The 15,128-nt window shown below is 48.7% G+C and overlaps 1 protein-coding gene across 5 annotated transcripts in view; it reads right to left on the reverse strand.

The window, feature by feature from the left end:
• Positions 1 to 15,128, reverse strand: part of CORO1C (coronin 1C) — a 53,674-nt gene that overhangs the window by 17,879 nt on the left and 20,667 nt on the right. For all 5 annotated transcript variants that reach the window (XM_056334420.1, XM_056334700.1, XM_056334786.1 and 2 more), the window contains one exon: positions 9,444 to 9,643. In XM_056334420.1, the coding sequence (XP_056190395.1) occupies positions 9,444 to 9,638 (195 nt within the window). In that variant the 5' untranslated portion in view covers positions 9,639 to 9,643. The remainder of the gene's footprint in view (positions 1 to 9,443; positions 9,644 to 15,128) is intronic.

Below are 15,128 nucleotides of genomic sequence, written 5' to 3' on the forward strand. Positions count from 1 at the left end.
ATCATCTGTCAAATGCACCCTTTTCCTGCCGGGGTGTGGATAGCAACATACGCAAACCAAACAAGGGAACAGGCAGAGTAAGGATGGGGAAAATGAGCTGTTGTTCAGAAGCAGTGTGGGAGATACAGCAACAAGCACGTCTATTCCCAAAAACTCACAAAACCAAGCAAAGAGAGTGCAAAGAAGAAGGAGCTGTCACGCTGCCTGCAGACAGAGGAAGGCAATGCCAGGGCGATGCACACCCCAGGGGCATCAGCTTCTACGCTTGGACATGGCACTGTGGCATGAAAGGACAAGACCTAACTGCTCATCAGGATCCACAGAGAAGAGCATCAGAACAGCAAAATCAGAATAAATAAGGATGCAAATGGACAGAAATTACTTGTGTTCTTACTGGCCGAAAGGCTGCCACGCTGCGCAAAGCCGCAGTTCAGCTAGCAGAAGTCCAACAGCTTTCAGAGAAGCTACCGACTTGTGGTCAGAGACAAAAAAAATCTTTGCAGGGCAGAGGAAACTATGGTGCTTTCCTGAACGCATAACAAAGAGCAAGAGCTTCCCCCAGCAAGGCTTCTAAATGCACTGCATCTGCTCCACTTCAAAAAAACACCACCACTTTTATTAGAAAGCCTGACCCTTCAAAGGGTATTGGGGGGGGGGGGGGGCTGTCAAAGGACAACCCCCCATGTCACCACCCCAGAGCCTGACCCAGCACACCTTCCCCTCAGCATGGTGAGAAATGAGCAGGCTTTAACTCCCAAGTGTTACTTTACCACCTCTCTAAGCCAGTTTTGTAAATAACATCCACACAGGCTACACCGTAGGCTCCCTCCTCCCAGCAGCATTCGCCTCTCCGGAGCAGGAGACCCCGATTCCCGGCATTGCACTGGATTAGCTGTGCACAGAACTTTGAAAACAATACCTGGGGGGCTTTGCCAAAAGGGAAAAACCAGGAAGCCTGCAGTAGGTTATTAAAAAAAACCCAAACACCAGCCTGTAAAATTAAACAAAATTCAACGTTTCTAAATACAACTCCTTTTAAAAGAGACGCCTCCGCCACAAGAACACCACGAGGTTTGCAACTTTGCTGCCAAATGGGTGCACTTTCACACTACTGTAATACTCTCAGGTTTGGGGATTTATTTATTTATTTTTAAAATGTAATCTTTTAATTAGTAAGGGATTTAAAATAAATCTCAAGTGTTGATACATGGCTTAAAATTAACTCAGTACAACTTCAAGAAATTAAATCCTTCTCATAATCCATTATGACTCTGAGCGACACATCACAGTAACAACTTGTGAAACTCAGAGAGTTGTATTTTATGAGAAGTGAGCCAAAAAAGTGAATTTGAGGATTACTGTTAACATGGTGGATGGCACTGACTAGAAGCACACTCAGTATTCAGGTCCTTCAACAGGTGGTAAGCTGCCCTTACCAAATGAATTCATTTAGGGCTTTCATGTATCCCAGATCAGAACTAAAAAAAAAAAAGATATATGAGATGAAGAAAAATTGTTATTAAATCCAGAAGAGACAGGTAAGTGGCACAGGAAAACTGTTCCTAAAAGTGGTAGGTTTATGAATTAATCTCACCGTTTTACAACCGCTTCTCTGCCAGAAAAGGGCAATTGGTTGCACAAAACAGCTCATGGATTATGGTAAAAATATCATGGAGAACAGCTGCTTCCCCCGACCCATGGTTGCACTCATTAAAATCACCATTTAAAATAGGGAAGTGGCATCAAGTTGCACAAGCAAAAGCAATTCCTCCACCCTCACTTCACAGAAGTTTGGGGAAGGAAATCAGGTCACAACTGCAAAGTTTGAAATGCAAACCTACTAGTGCCTTTTCTCTGTTAGAGAAAATATTCCTTTTTTTCTGAGCGAAATTGTGTGTTTTCCTTACAACACCAAGTGACACCAAGTCCCGTTGAGTGAGGTTTAATGTGCTCTGGCCACCCAACCTCCATCTCTGGTTGCAGCAGCTGGTCACGCAGGAAGCAGCGGGGAGAAAATACTGCAGGAGGATGTAAGGAAAGTGCATTGCTCTCTCGTGACCATGACAAATAGACGTTAGTCACCCAGCAAACCAATCAAGGCATCCATAACTAATTTGGAAAATTATGAGAAGTGTTACTCCCAAAAGTTCTACTGTAACATCATGCAATGGGACACTTTAAGGCATTCATAACTTCATATTGCTTCCAAACCAGACCCCTGTCAACATCACTTGCTCCCTTCCAGGAATTCCTCAGCAGTGCTCCCGTTCTGGTTTTGTCACCTTGACAGCTGCAGGGCTGTGACATTACAGGCTGCTACAGAACAGAGACAAAGGTCCTTGTTTGGAGAGTCCAGACCTAAATGGATGCACAAAGAGGAGGGAAGAAAAGGAAGAAAACCCGTGGGGACAGACAGGGATCCTGCACAAAGCCAGCCCTGCCCCAGCAGCGAGAGCAGGGCTTTAAAAACCCCTGCACTGAGCAGCCCCAGCAGCTTTGGCATCACCGCTCCAAGCGCCGCCAGGAGGGTTTTGGGCTCGTGGGCAGGAGGAGCAGGCAGCAGTGACGACGTTCATGTCACACCGCTGGGACAGGACCGGCAGCAGCCGGGGACTTTGTGGTTTGGGTGGTTGCAGCTGACTGGAGAATGGAGAGGTAAGAGCTGGTTGCAACTGCAAGATGCTCTGTGTGTTTGCCTGCAGAATCCTTCACAGAGTTTGTTGCAGCAATCAGCTACTTGCACATTGGCTTTAAAAAAAGGAAGGAAAAAAACCCCCCCAACACAAGCCGCCCCCCCAAAACCAACCCAGACTGCTGACTCCTGTCACTCAGAGCTGGGTATACAGCACAACTCCAGCACTTCAGCTAATGTCTGGCTCAGTTTCTAGAGGAAAGCTCTAAAATGAATTAACTTTAAAATGAAATTTCAGCCTCAGCTAACTTTTAGCTGTAAAAGGCCTTCAGGCAGAAGACAGAGATTCAAAACAGAGAGACCTGTTGTCCAGAAATTACAATTACCAAGATATAAAGTCGCTCTTTTGTTCTGTCCATAAAGTACGATTTCAAAAGCAGCTAATTCCCCTGTTAGCAAAACAGGCATACTACCTTTCCCACTGAAGGAGAACTAATTGGTATCCTAAAAAGTCCTGGATTCTGCGATGAAGCAGTAAAACCCGCTGCAGTTGCGGGGGCGGTGGAAGATGAGCACCCACCCAGAGAGGGGAGAGGTGCTGAGCGGGGAGGGGGCACCCAGACAGGACCCACGGGGAACAGTCGTCTCACATCATCCAAACACGCTCATCCCCCTAAGCTGGGAACAGACGAGCCGGGACTCCAGCACCAGCCATGACGAAACAAACTGGGACCAGTAAAAACACAGACAGGAAAGGAGGAGACAGAAGAAAGTCTGAACAGATCCCAGGAAAGAAGCTACTTTATCCAACCATTTCTGTTGAACTCATTTTGTCCCTGGACTTGCAAGATTTCAGTTTAGCTGAAGTTTTAACAGCTAACCCAGCACTTTACCCTCCCTTTCAGGCCCCCCTACACCCTGCTCTTGTACGTATGGCTGGCATATATCCACCTGCACCCTACAGCAACCAGGAACTTTATGCCACGAACGACTCAGAAATTCAAGCTGCTGGTGGCGCAACGTTATCTTTCATCTGATGATAGGATGAATACGCAACTTACTCCACTCCTCACACTCTGCTTTAACCTCTGCTTAGGCAGGCAGATGTGGATTACACCGGGTGCTCCCCCAGTGCAACCACCTCTCCTTCGTACTGCTTGCAGGCAAAACTATCAAGCTCCTCTTCCACTTTCATTATTGGACAAGGTCTTAAAATTGCAGCAACGTTTGTACAAACCATCGGTTGACTGTAAGACAGGGGACAGTATTTGCTGCTTGCTCACCTGCAGAAATGAGAATTATCAGCCACACTCCTGCCCTCTCTTCCCTAACACACTAGAACCCAATGATCCATTGGAATCAAGCTGACAGCGATAAATATAAACTTTTTTGGTTTAAATCAGCTTTAAAGAAAAACCCAAGGTGAAATAAAAGAAACAAACCCAAATTAGTGCCCCACTTGGGAAGGTGCATTATAACTCAAGCCCATGTCCCTCCTGAGCGGCACAGACAGCCCACTTGGGCTAGTGAAGCACCCATGGGAGGTGGTCACAAGCTGATGGGCGCCAAGAGAGAAAAGAAGTGCAAAGGACCTGGGCAACATTTGCTCTATGCAGAGCAGATGTAGGCAAAATCTACAAGAAACCAGGTTTTAGCAGTTCCACTGCTCACAAGATGACTTTGGTCTTTAAAACCCACCAGTGTGTTCCTTTTTTATGCAGTTGTTGCAGTGTTGTCTTGATTTTTCACCTCCTCCACCCAACATTCAAAACTTGAGCTGGCATGAAAATCTGACCAAAATTTAGGGAGAAAAGTCCCTTCGTAGTCTCTAACCTTGCAACTTTCTCACAGGGACACTGCTATGAAAAAGACCTACAGCACTAGGGCTGACAAGGGCTCTTCAGGAGCCAAACTCAAGACAACAGTAACTCATTTTAATTCACATCCTTCCATCCACGCTCCACCAAAAATTGCTGGAAGGGCTCAACAAACCCACTGCAGCAGTACCTCCTGATTTTATTTTACACCCAGTTCAGAAAAAGATTGTAATTTTTTTTCCTTCAGTCCTTCCTGGAGGAAGGAGAATTTGGAACAGCTGATTAACAACGTACATATGCCATGGTTGAACAGTAAGGCATGTCACTTGCAGAACAACATATTCCTTCAAGAAGATCATTCCTGAGGTGTGCACTCACCCACCCACATGCTAATTGCCTCTCACAGCACCCATCTGATCCCAGCTTCTGGAGGAATGCTGCCTATGTAAAGGGAGTGCAAGAAGAAGTCAGGCATACAAATGGAAAAATCGAATAAAAGGTGTATCCAAAGGGGACTGAAGAAGCCTCTTCTAAAAGCCTTATGCAACGTGACGTTCAGCTGAAGGCATCTTTCTATGAACTGAAACATAAAGGACCCCTTTGCAGCAGATTTTTTTTCTTTGCAGATAAAAACTGCACAGATTTTTCAAGGAAAGGAAAAATAATTGTATGCAGTTCTGCTGTAATGTAGACCCAGCACCAGAACCACGGACTAAATGCAGGTATTTGCAAGTCGCTTCCCCCAGCACGTCAAGAAACCCACAAAATTCTAATCATGGCTGTAAAAGCGGGATCACCCATCGAGCTGGGTGAGTGTATTGCCCACAACCCCTCTCCTTTGACATCGGAGGCAGGGAGGTCTCTGCCCTGCCGTTTCCAAAGTCATCTGAGGGATGCGAGCACACCACACAGCAAGGGGCACGGCTCTTCCCAACAGCATCCCATGGGATAACCGGCAGTCCTGAGTTCGTGCTGCCAGGAAGGACACGCAGCAGTGAAGATGACAAGCCCACCACCTGAAAGGCTGAGGACGGGAGGGCTGGAGGGACAAGGCAGAACAATGGACTCTTGGTCCTTGCACAGCACTGAGCCACCCAGGTGGCTGCACCATCCATCCCGCTCCTACGGGAAATCTCCAGGGGATGTGAGCAGGAAAACTGCTTCTTCTCTCACCCCCCTCTTCCTCAGCTCCCTCCCAGCAGCCCTACCTACCATGCTGGAGGTGATGTCCAGCTCATCTCGCAGCACAGCCAGCATAGGCTGGGGCACCCAGCGCTTGGTCGAAAGGGTTTATCCCAGGGCTGCCCTCCCAGTGCACCCGCTGTGTTGCCTGGGATAAGGCTCAAAGAAAATCAGCTCTAAAACCCTGCAGGCTTCCAGTCTAACAGTGATACTCTATGCTAACATTCTGCTCAGTGTTAGCCCAGAATAAGCAGGCAAGTTTGTTCAGTGGCTTTTTTCCCTAGTTAATGCTGATTAGCTGGACTCGTATCATCTAGGCACCATTAATTGATATAAATGACCACTTTTGAAAAATATGTGGTCCATTCCAACAGAGGCCATCTCTCTCCAGACTAACCAACCTGTGGGAATTGCGATTTTCAGCAACTCAGACAGTGGCCGTGGCTCTTGCTGGAGCATGGGAATGGCGAGTTCCTGGCAAAGGCCCTGCACATGTGCATGCAAGGAAACGGGAAGTTCAGACAAAGCGTTTCCACAGCCAGCAAGCCTGGCTCAGCTGCACCAGCCCCGGCTGTGGCTCCCCACCGGCTCTGCGGGGAGCCCCAGGGGTGGGAGCAGTGAGGGAGGGAGAGAGGGAAGGAGGATGGAGGATGGAGCGTGGAGGGAAGGAGGATGGAGGATGGAGCGTGGAGGGAAGGAGGATGGAGGATGGAGCGTGGAGGGAGGGAGAGAGGGATGGAGCGTGGAGAGAGGGATGGAGCGTGGAGAGAGGGATGGAGCGTGGAGAGAGGGATGGAGCGTGGAGAGAGGGATGGAGCGTGGAGAGAGGGATGGAGCGTGGAGAGAGGGAGAGAGGGATGGAGCGTGGAGGGAGGGAGAGAGGGATGGAGCGTGGAGGGAGGGAGAGAGGGATGGAGCGTGGAGGGAGGGAAGGGGGATGGAGCGTGGAGGGAGGGAAGGGGGATGGAGCGTGGAGGGAGGGAGAGAGGGAAGAGGGGTGGAGCACGGAGGGAGGGAATGAAAGAAGGAATATGGCAGAGGGAGAGGGAAGGAGGATGGGCAGAGGGAGAGAGGGAGGACTTAGGGAAGGGGAATAGAGCATGGAGGGAGAGAAGGAGGGAAGGAGGATGGCGCATGGAGGGAAGGGAGGATGGAGCACGAAGGGACTGAGGATGGAACGAAGGCTGGGACGGCGGATGGCGCCCCCTGGGTCCCCGCACACCGGCACCGGAGCCCCGGCGGCGCGGCTGGGCCCGGCAGCGCAGGGGTTAACGGCCGCGCACTTGCCGCGCCGCGCCCCCGCCCCCGCCAATCAGCGCGGCGGCGGCCGGCGGCCCCGAGCGCTGCCATGACCATATAAGGCAAAAAGCCGCGGCCGCCGCAGTGCTGCTGCGGCGGGCGCGGGGGCGCGCGCGCGGCGCGGCGGGGCGGGCGGGGCGGCGCGGCGCGGCGCGGTGCGGAGCAGCCCGGCCCCTCCGGCCCCCACATGGGCGCTCGCTGCGGGGTCCCGGGGCGCCCCCCAGCCCGCCGAGGGAGCCGGCGGCCAAGAGGCAGCGCCGCAACAACAAAACCACGGCGCTACCGGCACTGGGCGAGGCAAATGACGGTTCAAATGCGCTAAACCGGGGGCTGGCGGCGGCCCCGCGGGGCGCAGGCTCGGCTCAGCACCGGCAGGAGGGCACGGCCACACGGCACATGCAGCAAGTGGGGTTTTACGGCTCGATCTTACAAACCCGTGCTTTAATGTCAGCCCGTTCCCCAGCCCAAGTACACCAGCGAGCATCTTGCTGTGGGAACTCGGTGCCTACCCCTGCCAAACGGCCGTCAACAGAAATCCAAAATGTTCGGGTGCTGAAGGAGCCAAAGGAACAATTTCATCAGCCGAGGCTATAAAAATAAATGAGGAACCTAGAAACTGGTTACAGCAAAGCCAGCAACGTGTTGCATTGCAAAAGAACGTGTGGGGCTGGAGGGTTTAGGAACAGAGTTCCTCCAGCTTTGCATGAAACATTCATCTATGTGAGAATTAAATAGCTGGACAAGGCAGGAACATCGCTCAGGGCGCGAAGGCAATGCAAATACAGGGGAAAGCAGGAGGAACAGCTGAATAAACTTAAAACCCCCTCAAACATAAGATGGCACTTAAAATGCAAAAGGCCAGATCACTCGGAACGAGCAGGGATTTCTGCCAGGGACTGAGAAAACATTGGGAAGTAAGAGCGAAAAAGAAAAAAAAAAAAAGAGGGGTGCGTGTCCTTTGCCATTGGCATTTGATCATGCTGTGATGCAACACGAGTGCAACCGCGTGCTGTGTTGAGCAAGGTATTTCCCATTGAGATCTGTGTCACCGTGTGTGGCTTGGGCAAGAGCAGGATGCGTGGCCCGAAGACGAGCGCAAACCAGAATACTTGCAAAGAAGTGCTGTTAATAAGATGAGGAAAATAGAGAGCTATTTCAGTAGGCTAGGGGCTTGGCTGGCTTCACTTAGCACAACCGAGGCATAAGTGAGAACTCGCAGCCTCTGTTCCTGCAATGCACTCGAATGCGCTCGCCATGTGGGATGCTATATTCAATTCTGGCCACTAGTCCTATATATAAACGGGGCAGATCTGCAAATGGAGCTAGGAAAAGAAGGACAGGGCTGATGACAGACTGAGGACATCTTAAGTGTATAGTTAAGAGAGAAGCTTGAGGGTCACAAAGAAAATAACCTTACAGAAAAAGACTTCCGTCACCAGAATGTGCTGGTTAAGCAACAGAAAGGGAGAACACCCCTCTCCAACAAGGGCAGAAGAAAGATGCTCTGTCATTTTTTTCCATGCAGTATCAGGGGGCAACAGGAATTTATTTCAGTTCCTGCTCACTTCTGTGCTTTTATAACACAGGACTGTAAGAGACTGCCAGGAAGGCTTCTGTACCCATCTCTTCAGTCTCCCTCCAAGCCTTTGATCTGGCCATTCTCATGGCTGACGGACTGGAACCTAACTTTTCTGTGTGTTTTGCAAAGCACACCCCTGGGGCTCTACAAATAAATTCAAAGTGGAAGGGAAAGAAGTTGCATGTATGCATGGGCTCACTGGAAGATTATTTTTTGGAGCCTTAGCAAGCACTTTGCACAGCAGAGAACATAAGGGGCTTTTCCCTGCCCGAGGTCAGATGAAGCCCCTCTCCTCAGTATATCAGGTACTGGGAGATAAAAAGACCTGGCTGAAGTACGATAAAGCCTAGGCACAGCCTTCTGATTTGGGAGAGCTGCGATGGTACCTGGAGGAGCTGTTTTCTTACTGAGGTTATTCTGGTCTTACACTGTATAGAGAAAGAATAACCAAAGGGGCTGGCAGCAGCCTGGACCAGCTGAGATGCCAAGGCCACATCACCTATGGAAATACCCTTCTTGGAACCTCTGCATCCATCTGATACAGGGCTGCAAGGAATAGTTTGGTTCAGGTGCGTTCCTGAATGAAGCGACACCTGCAGAGCTCAAAAAGCTGAATCCCCAACAGTGGAAAAAACCTGAGCCCTGCTATCATAAATAACGAGGCTTCATTAGGGGCGTGATTCCACACAGAAACTCCTGCCATAAGGAACTGGCTCAGATTAGTAAAACAAAATGCTTCTTTGCTGTGTTTAACGTCGAGGAAGCATCAGGCTGATTACAGAGACATTAAATGGGTTCTTACATGGCACTACTGAGCAACATTTGTCACAGCACTGCAGAGACTTCCCAGCCTTGACGTTATTCATAAACCAGTGCTGCCACAACAACAAAGCTGAGCGGGTAATAGCGAGAAACTTTCAAAAAAAGCACTTACCTTGTGCAAAGGCAGCACCAGGAACGCTCCGCCACCGCTAGCATCTACAATTATTGCAACAAATCGGGGGTTTACTGCACAAAAGGAGCTATCCCAAGTAACACGGGAAACGCGGATGTCGTCGTAACACTGATCGTTTTTCACCGCTTGGCCAAACACGTGCCGAAATTTGCTCTGTCGTACCACTCGCCTCATTGTGTCTGCAGGGAAGAGGAACGTCAAAAGAAGGAGATCAGTTACAGGTGCAGGGACCTCCTGCTCGCCCAGAAGATGCCTGCCAAGGACCTCCATGGGACCCTCTCATCTGCACCATCACCCCGCTGCCAGCAACACAGAAATACAGTTTCACTCACTAGTCCTGCACCTTGCTTTAGCCCTGCTAAGTTCTCAGCCAGTTTTGCCTTTTTTTTTTTTTTTTTTTTAAAAAAATAAAGTTCAAGGTTGTTTAGTACCAAACAACTGGACTGCACTTCCAAGGGTGTTTTACAGAAGGGATCTGCCAGTTGAGCATCAGTTTTCCCATTGTAAATGTATGCTCTTTTTGCAGTAAAGGAAGTTCCTAATCCTAAAAGCAGTTTTTAGACAAGTCTCCACATATTTTTGGGGATAAATCTGGTCTCAGATTGAACTTGTTTACTTTCAAGTCAGGCAGGGTCCAGAAGACGTAAATAAAAATGCAAGCTCTCAAAATCCGGTGTTGCTGTGAAGTGGTTCCACATGTTCACTAGCTTCCATTTCTTTCTTCTAACTCCAAAATCTCACAAAAAAAATAATAAAATTAGTTTCCTAGGAAGAAAGGAGTAATGGAAACAAGCTAATGACTCAAATTAACTTAGTGTGTCTGTAGCACTTCTCTTGAGAAAAATAATTTTCAAGAAGGCTTAAGTTAGAATAGAGGGAAAGGGGCTGGCGTGGAAAATTCCGGCACCTGGAAGGCGACACGGGCACAACACTGCATGTGAACACCAAACCTGGAAGCGAGCAACTGCCTGGAGCCCGTGCATCTGGGAAGGGTTTTTCCCATCATAGATTTCTCTCCCTCAAGCAGCTCTTGCAGGAAGATGAAAAGCCTCCATATAGCATCCTGGTTTTACATATGAGAAAAATCTTTCTGCCCTGGTCTCTAGGGAAAGCAAAAAATTTTTTTTTTTTTTAAAAAAAGCAGAGTCCACCTCCTAGCTTGCCTCCCAGTAGGTCCCCAAGCACATGGAGAGGCTGGGAAAAACTGCTCAGCTGCATGGAGCTTCTTGCTCCAGACCCACCAGCCTGATGCTCTCAAGTGAGAGACTCCGAACGCGGCTCCGGCACGGCTCCCTCAGCACAGCCTGTCTGCAGCAAAAGTGATAAAGGGTTGTACGCCTGTCTCTGACTGCAAAGGCTGGGCATGAAAGCAGAGCAAAAAAGAGACTGTGGAATGATGGCTGTTTTGTAGTCTCGGCGGTTAAAAAAAAGATAAATTAACAGCAACAAAAAGCTGAATAACTAGAGGAAAGTACTCATCAGAGCTGGGAAAGCAGCAGTCACGCAGTATGTTTGTAGAGGAGAAAAATGTTACCATTAACATAACAGACAGCTATCCAGTGGAATACTCCAGTTTCCGCACAGATAAGAAAAAATAATCAGAGTATTTGTTTTCCACCGGCTCCCCCCCAACCACATCCAGCTGGAGCATTTGGGAATCGGCACTGGCCATCTCCAGCACAGCTCTGGCTCCGGTCTGGGCAGCTGCTGCCAGCACAAACTGGGACAAGCACCATCAGAGCCACCAGCGCAATGGAAGAGCAAAGCCCAGGCGAAGGGTCCCAGCCCGGGCAGCACGTTACCTGTTGGGGAAAAGCCAGCTCCTCTGCAGGCACAAATAATAAGTGCACTGATTACGGGGTCATTTGTGTGATGGGGACTGTCCCTGGGGTGGGGTGGAGGCCACGTAGCTTTTGGCCACTGATGACCTGGTGATGCAGGCACCAAGGGCTCTGCATTTATTTCCAGCCATTGTCGGTGGGTTTTACCTGCAGCGTTTCTCACTGTACCAGTTCTACACCAATGTCCTATTAAAGCTCCCCAATTAACTCAATCCTTTCAGAGATAAGCAAGTGCCACAAACAGCATTATATTAAGAAATCCTGCCGTTTAAGAAAAAACTGGTATAGATTTTAGATGCAAAATGTCAATGATTGGCGTGTTTATGACGTCCACATGAAAAAAGCTATATATAAATTATGAATGATTACTCCTATTATAGATGAACTTAGGCTTCCTCTGTACTTAATGCAATCGACTTGCATAATACACTTTCTGCCAACTATTTCACTTGCAGCACAAATAAAAAGCCTGTTCCACAGTGCACACACCCAGCGACACCCAAGTGCCATGGGATGTCATAAACCAGGAGCTGCTCCCTGGCTCCGGCCAGCAGGTAAGAGTACAAAATCCAGACACCAATTTCTTTTTATGCTCACGATGCACAGCAACACCCTCAGAGTTCATGTTCAGCTCTACAGCCAGATGGAAGAGCTGAAGCTGCAGGGCAGACAGTACCTTTCATGCAACGGGACCATGAAATATTAGGAGCAAACCATTTTTTGCACACAGAACTGATAATCACCTGGCAGTGGAGTGCATCCATTTTTTTGAGCGGGGGGGAAAAAAAATTTACAACTGCTCTGTTCGCAGTGTGATGCAGGTTTTTGTTTTGTTTTCAGGCAAAGGAAAAGATGAAGTTATCCAAAATGGATGGGAGAAACTCCGCCGAAGCAGATGGTATGTCATGTCTCGAGGTGGAGTGCTGCCAGCACAGGCGGCTCGGTAGGCTCCCCAGGGATGCTCGCACGGCCATCCCCGGCAGGGAAGGAGGGAGGGTGAGGCAGGGCACAGCTCCATCCCTGGGTGGATTCACAGCATGGCCCCCGCTGAGCCCCACTGAACCATGCACAAAGAAAAGGTGAATTTCTACTCGGAGATCCCCGAAAGACAAGCAGCATGCTGTACTATCAAGCTGCCCGAGGCCCAATTAAGATACATCATAAAAAAATGCAGTTCCACACCCAGTTACTAATTTATGGCGTAGACTCATTCAGAGACCTGTCAGATATTTTAATCCGGAGCGGGCTCCTCCCAGCCGTAAGCTGTCTGCCTGGACTTCTGCAGCCACGGCTTGGATCCTGCCAGGTCCTGCAGTGAGCACCCTGCCACAGCGGCATCACCCCCTTCATCCCTGCCTCGCCGGCACCCGAGGTGACACCAGGCCACCCTGAAGAAGCAGGGATGCTCTCGCAACGTGCTGCAACACCACAGGAAGCTTGCGGCCAGCTCAGCCCTCTCGAGAACACACCTTGCAGCAAAACCCTGCTCGCTCATCTGCCTGGGGTGCACGACTTGCCTAGGAGAAGGACTTTTCCAGTCCCCTGCTTTATGCACAGTCAATTTCCATGACTGTTCGCCCACTGGCAACGTTCCCATCCCACTGTGCATCAAGATTAAAATCTGATTGTTTAGAAAAAGGTAAAGCCTTGCTGAGTTAACATGCAGCAAATTGCCTGGTGTCAATGTACCATATACCTGGGGTTTTTGCAATTTGTCTGCTTTAATGCTGGGAATGTGGATATGATAGTTAGGAAGGACTATTTGTATAGCTTGGATAATTACATCTTTTCTTCACTTGATCAATACCAGAACACCACACACAAAAAAAAGAGCTTATCTCAAATATCAGGTACTGGGAGGTCTGCCACCCCTTCCACTCTAATGGTAGAGAAACACCCTCAATCCTATGGTGAAATTCTACTACTTTATTTCCCTCATTTTTACTGTTTGATGGAAAGGCTAATTTTTTTTTCGGTTTTCCATAAACGACCTTTAAAAAAATGCAAAGAATCAGATGTATCCAAAAATACCCTGTTTTGCTCCAAATGGATTGGTTTGAACACACCTTTGCTGCCCTCTTCTCCACCTACAGCTCATCATCCTTAGCAGGAACTCTCTGATGAACACATGGTGAGCAGCCTCCAAGTCCTCATTTCCATAGCAAAGGGAGTGATTCTTGGCGTTGGATCACAGCCATTTTGATCTGGCTGCTCTCCAAAGAGAAGAGGGGAGGGGGTGGGGGTGGGGAAATGTGCAGGCTGTAGTTATAAAGAGCAACGATGGTGGATCTTTCAAGCACCCCACAGAAAGCGAGCAGGTGAAAAACAAAACAGCTTGAGCCTGAGCACCTAAAAAAAAATAAAAAAATAAAAAAGAAAAAGTCATCTTCTCCCTACTTCAGCCTCTTGTTCAGATGTGAAAAGCATGTAAGATCCTCATTTATTGTGCATCAAAAGGACTCCCTCCTCCAGCATCTGCAAGAAATCCACAGCTGAATTGGGTTGCCACAGATTCTCTAAGCACGGGCAGCAGCTTCCAGCTTGGCCACTTGTAGGATGATCAGGTAAGGCACATCCCCGATGATTCACCATCAGGCAAGGCTGAATCAGCCTCTATCACACATGCCAAAGTATACCTGGCCAGTTCAGGGACCCCGGGAAGTGACTTCGGAAATACCCAAATGGGCAAGTGCATCCATGGCTGATGAGGCTTCACTAGGGATTTACTCTTAGGAAGTGGACTTGGAGCAAGAGTTTTTAAAAAAGGAAGTTCATTAGATCATTGTCTGTGCTGTTAAATCTTAGCTAAGGAGCTGGAACGATCTCCATACACTTGCTAGACAGGAAATTTTTTTCTTTTTTTTTTTTTTTTTTTGTGAAGTACAAATTTGGAGGATTTAAAACCTCACGACTAGGAGTTGAAAGGAGTTTAAATTTTGCCAGAGTTACAGCCCTCAGCAAAATTAAAACAGAAGCGTTAGACACCCTGCAAAGACCACTACAATAGAAGTGCTGACAGATCTACGACTGCACTGATCTCCTGGATCCTGCTCCATGACACACGGCATCTTACGCGTCCTCATGGGGACATTGGAAAGAGCCTTCAAAACTCTTTCCCCCCCCCTCCCAAATGTCAAGTGACTACCAGCTGAATTTTACCCAACATTTAACTTTGCCTCCCACTGTCTGTCCCCGCCGTACCGCTCGGCCACTGGCCTTTGTGTCAGCATTTAAAAGGACCTTAGAAATGCAGGATGCAGTCAGCCGTGCTTGCACAGTGATACTTTTCATTCCATTTCTTTCTGATCTCCCATCATGATGTGTCACAAGAGTTACCATGAGTTTGCCCATTTTCCTGTTTATAAAGGATTTATCTGTCTCAAGCATCCAACAGATGTATTTCTGTGGCTTCGGAGGGTTTTCAGCCTGCTTATGCAAGAGGAAACGCATCCTGCTAGGGAACACTTACAGGAAAACCCCCCACTAATGGCAAAATCCTGCTCAGCCCATGTGATTGTGATCCCTTCTGGAAAGGGAGACTTTTGAAATAAAAGGCTACTTTAAGTCACAGGCAGCTGGAGGCTACTGTGAAGGGGGGGATGACGAGGATCCACAAATCCACTCGATAGGGAGAACGGCACTTAAAGGTTGGTGCTGGGGACTGGAAAGGCTCCTTAAGCGCAAAATGTACGATAGGCTGCAAGCTGTTGCTAGTGAGCCCCCAGACTCAGAATTAGAGCCTTACTGGAGAGGTTGCATATGATTCAATGGCAGCTTTGGAATAAATGTACAGTCTCAGATAACTATTAACAAAGAAGCAGAT

Source organism: Falco biarmicus, chromosome 1, assembly GCF_023638135.1.
Source record: "Falco biarmicus isolate bFalBia1 chromosome 1, bFalBia1.pri, whole genome shotgun sequence".
Classification (NCBI taxonomy): Eukaryota; Metazoa; Chordata; class Aves; order Falconiformes; family Falconidae; genus Falco; species Falco biarmicus.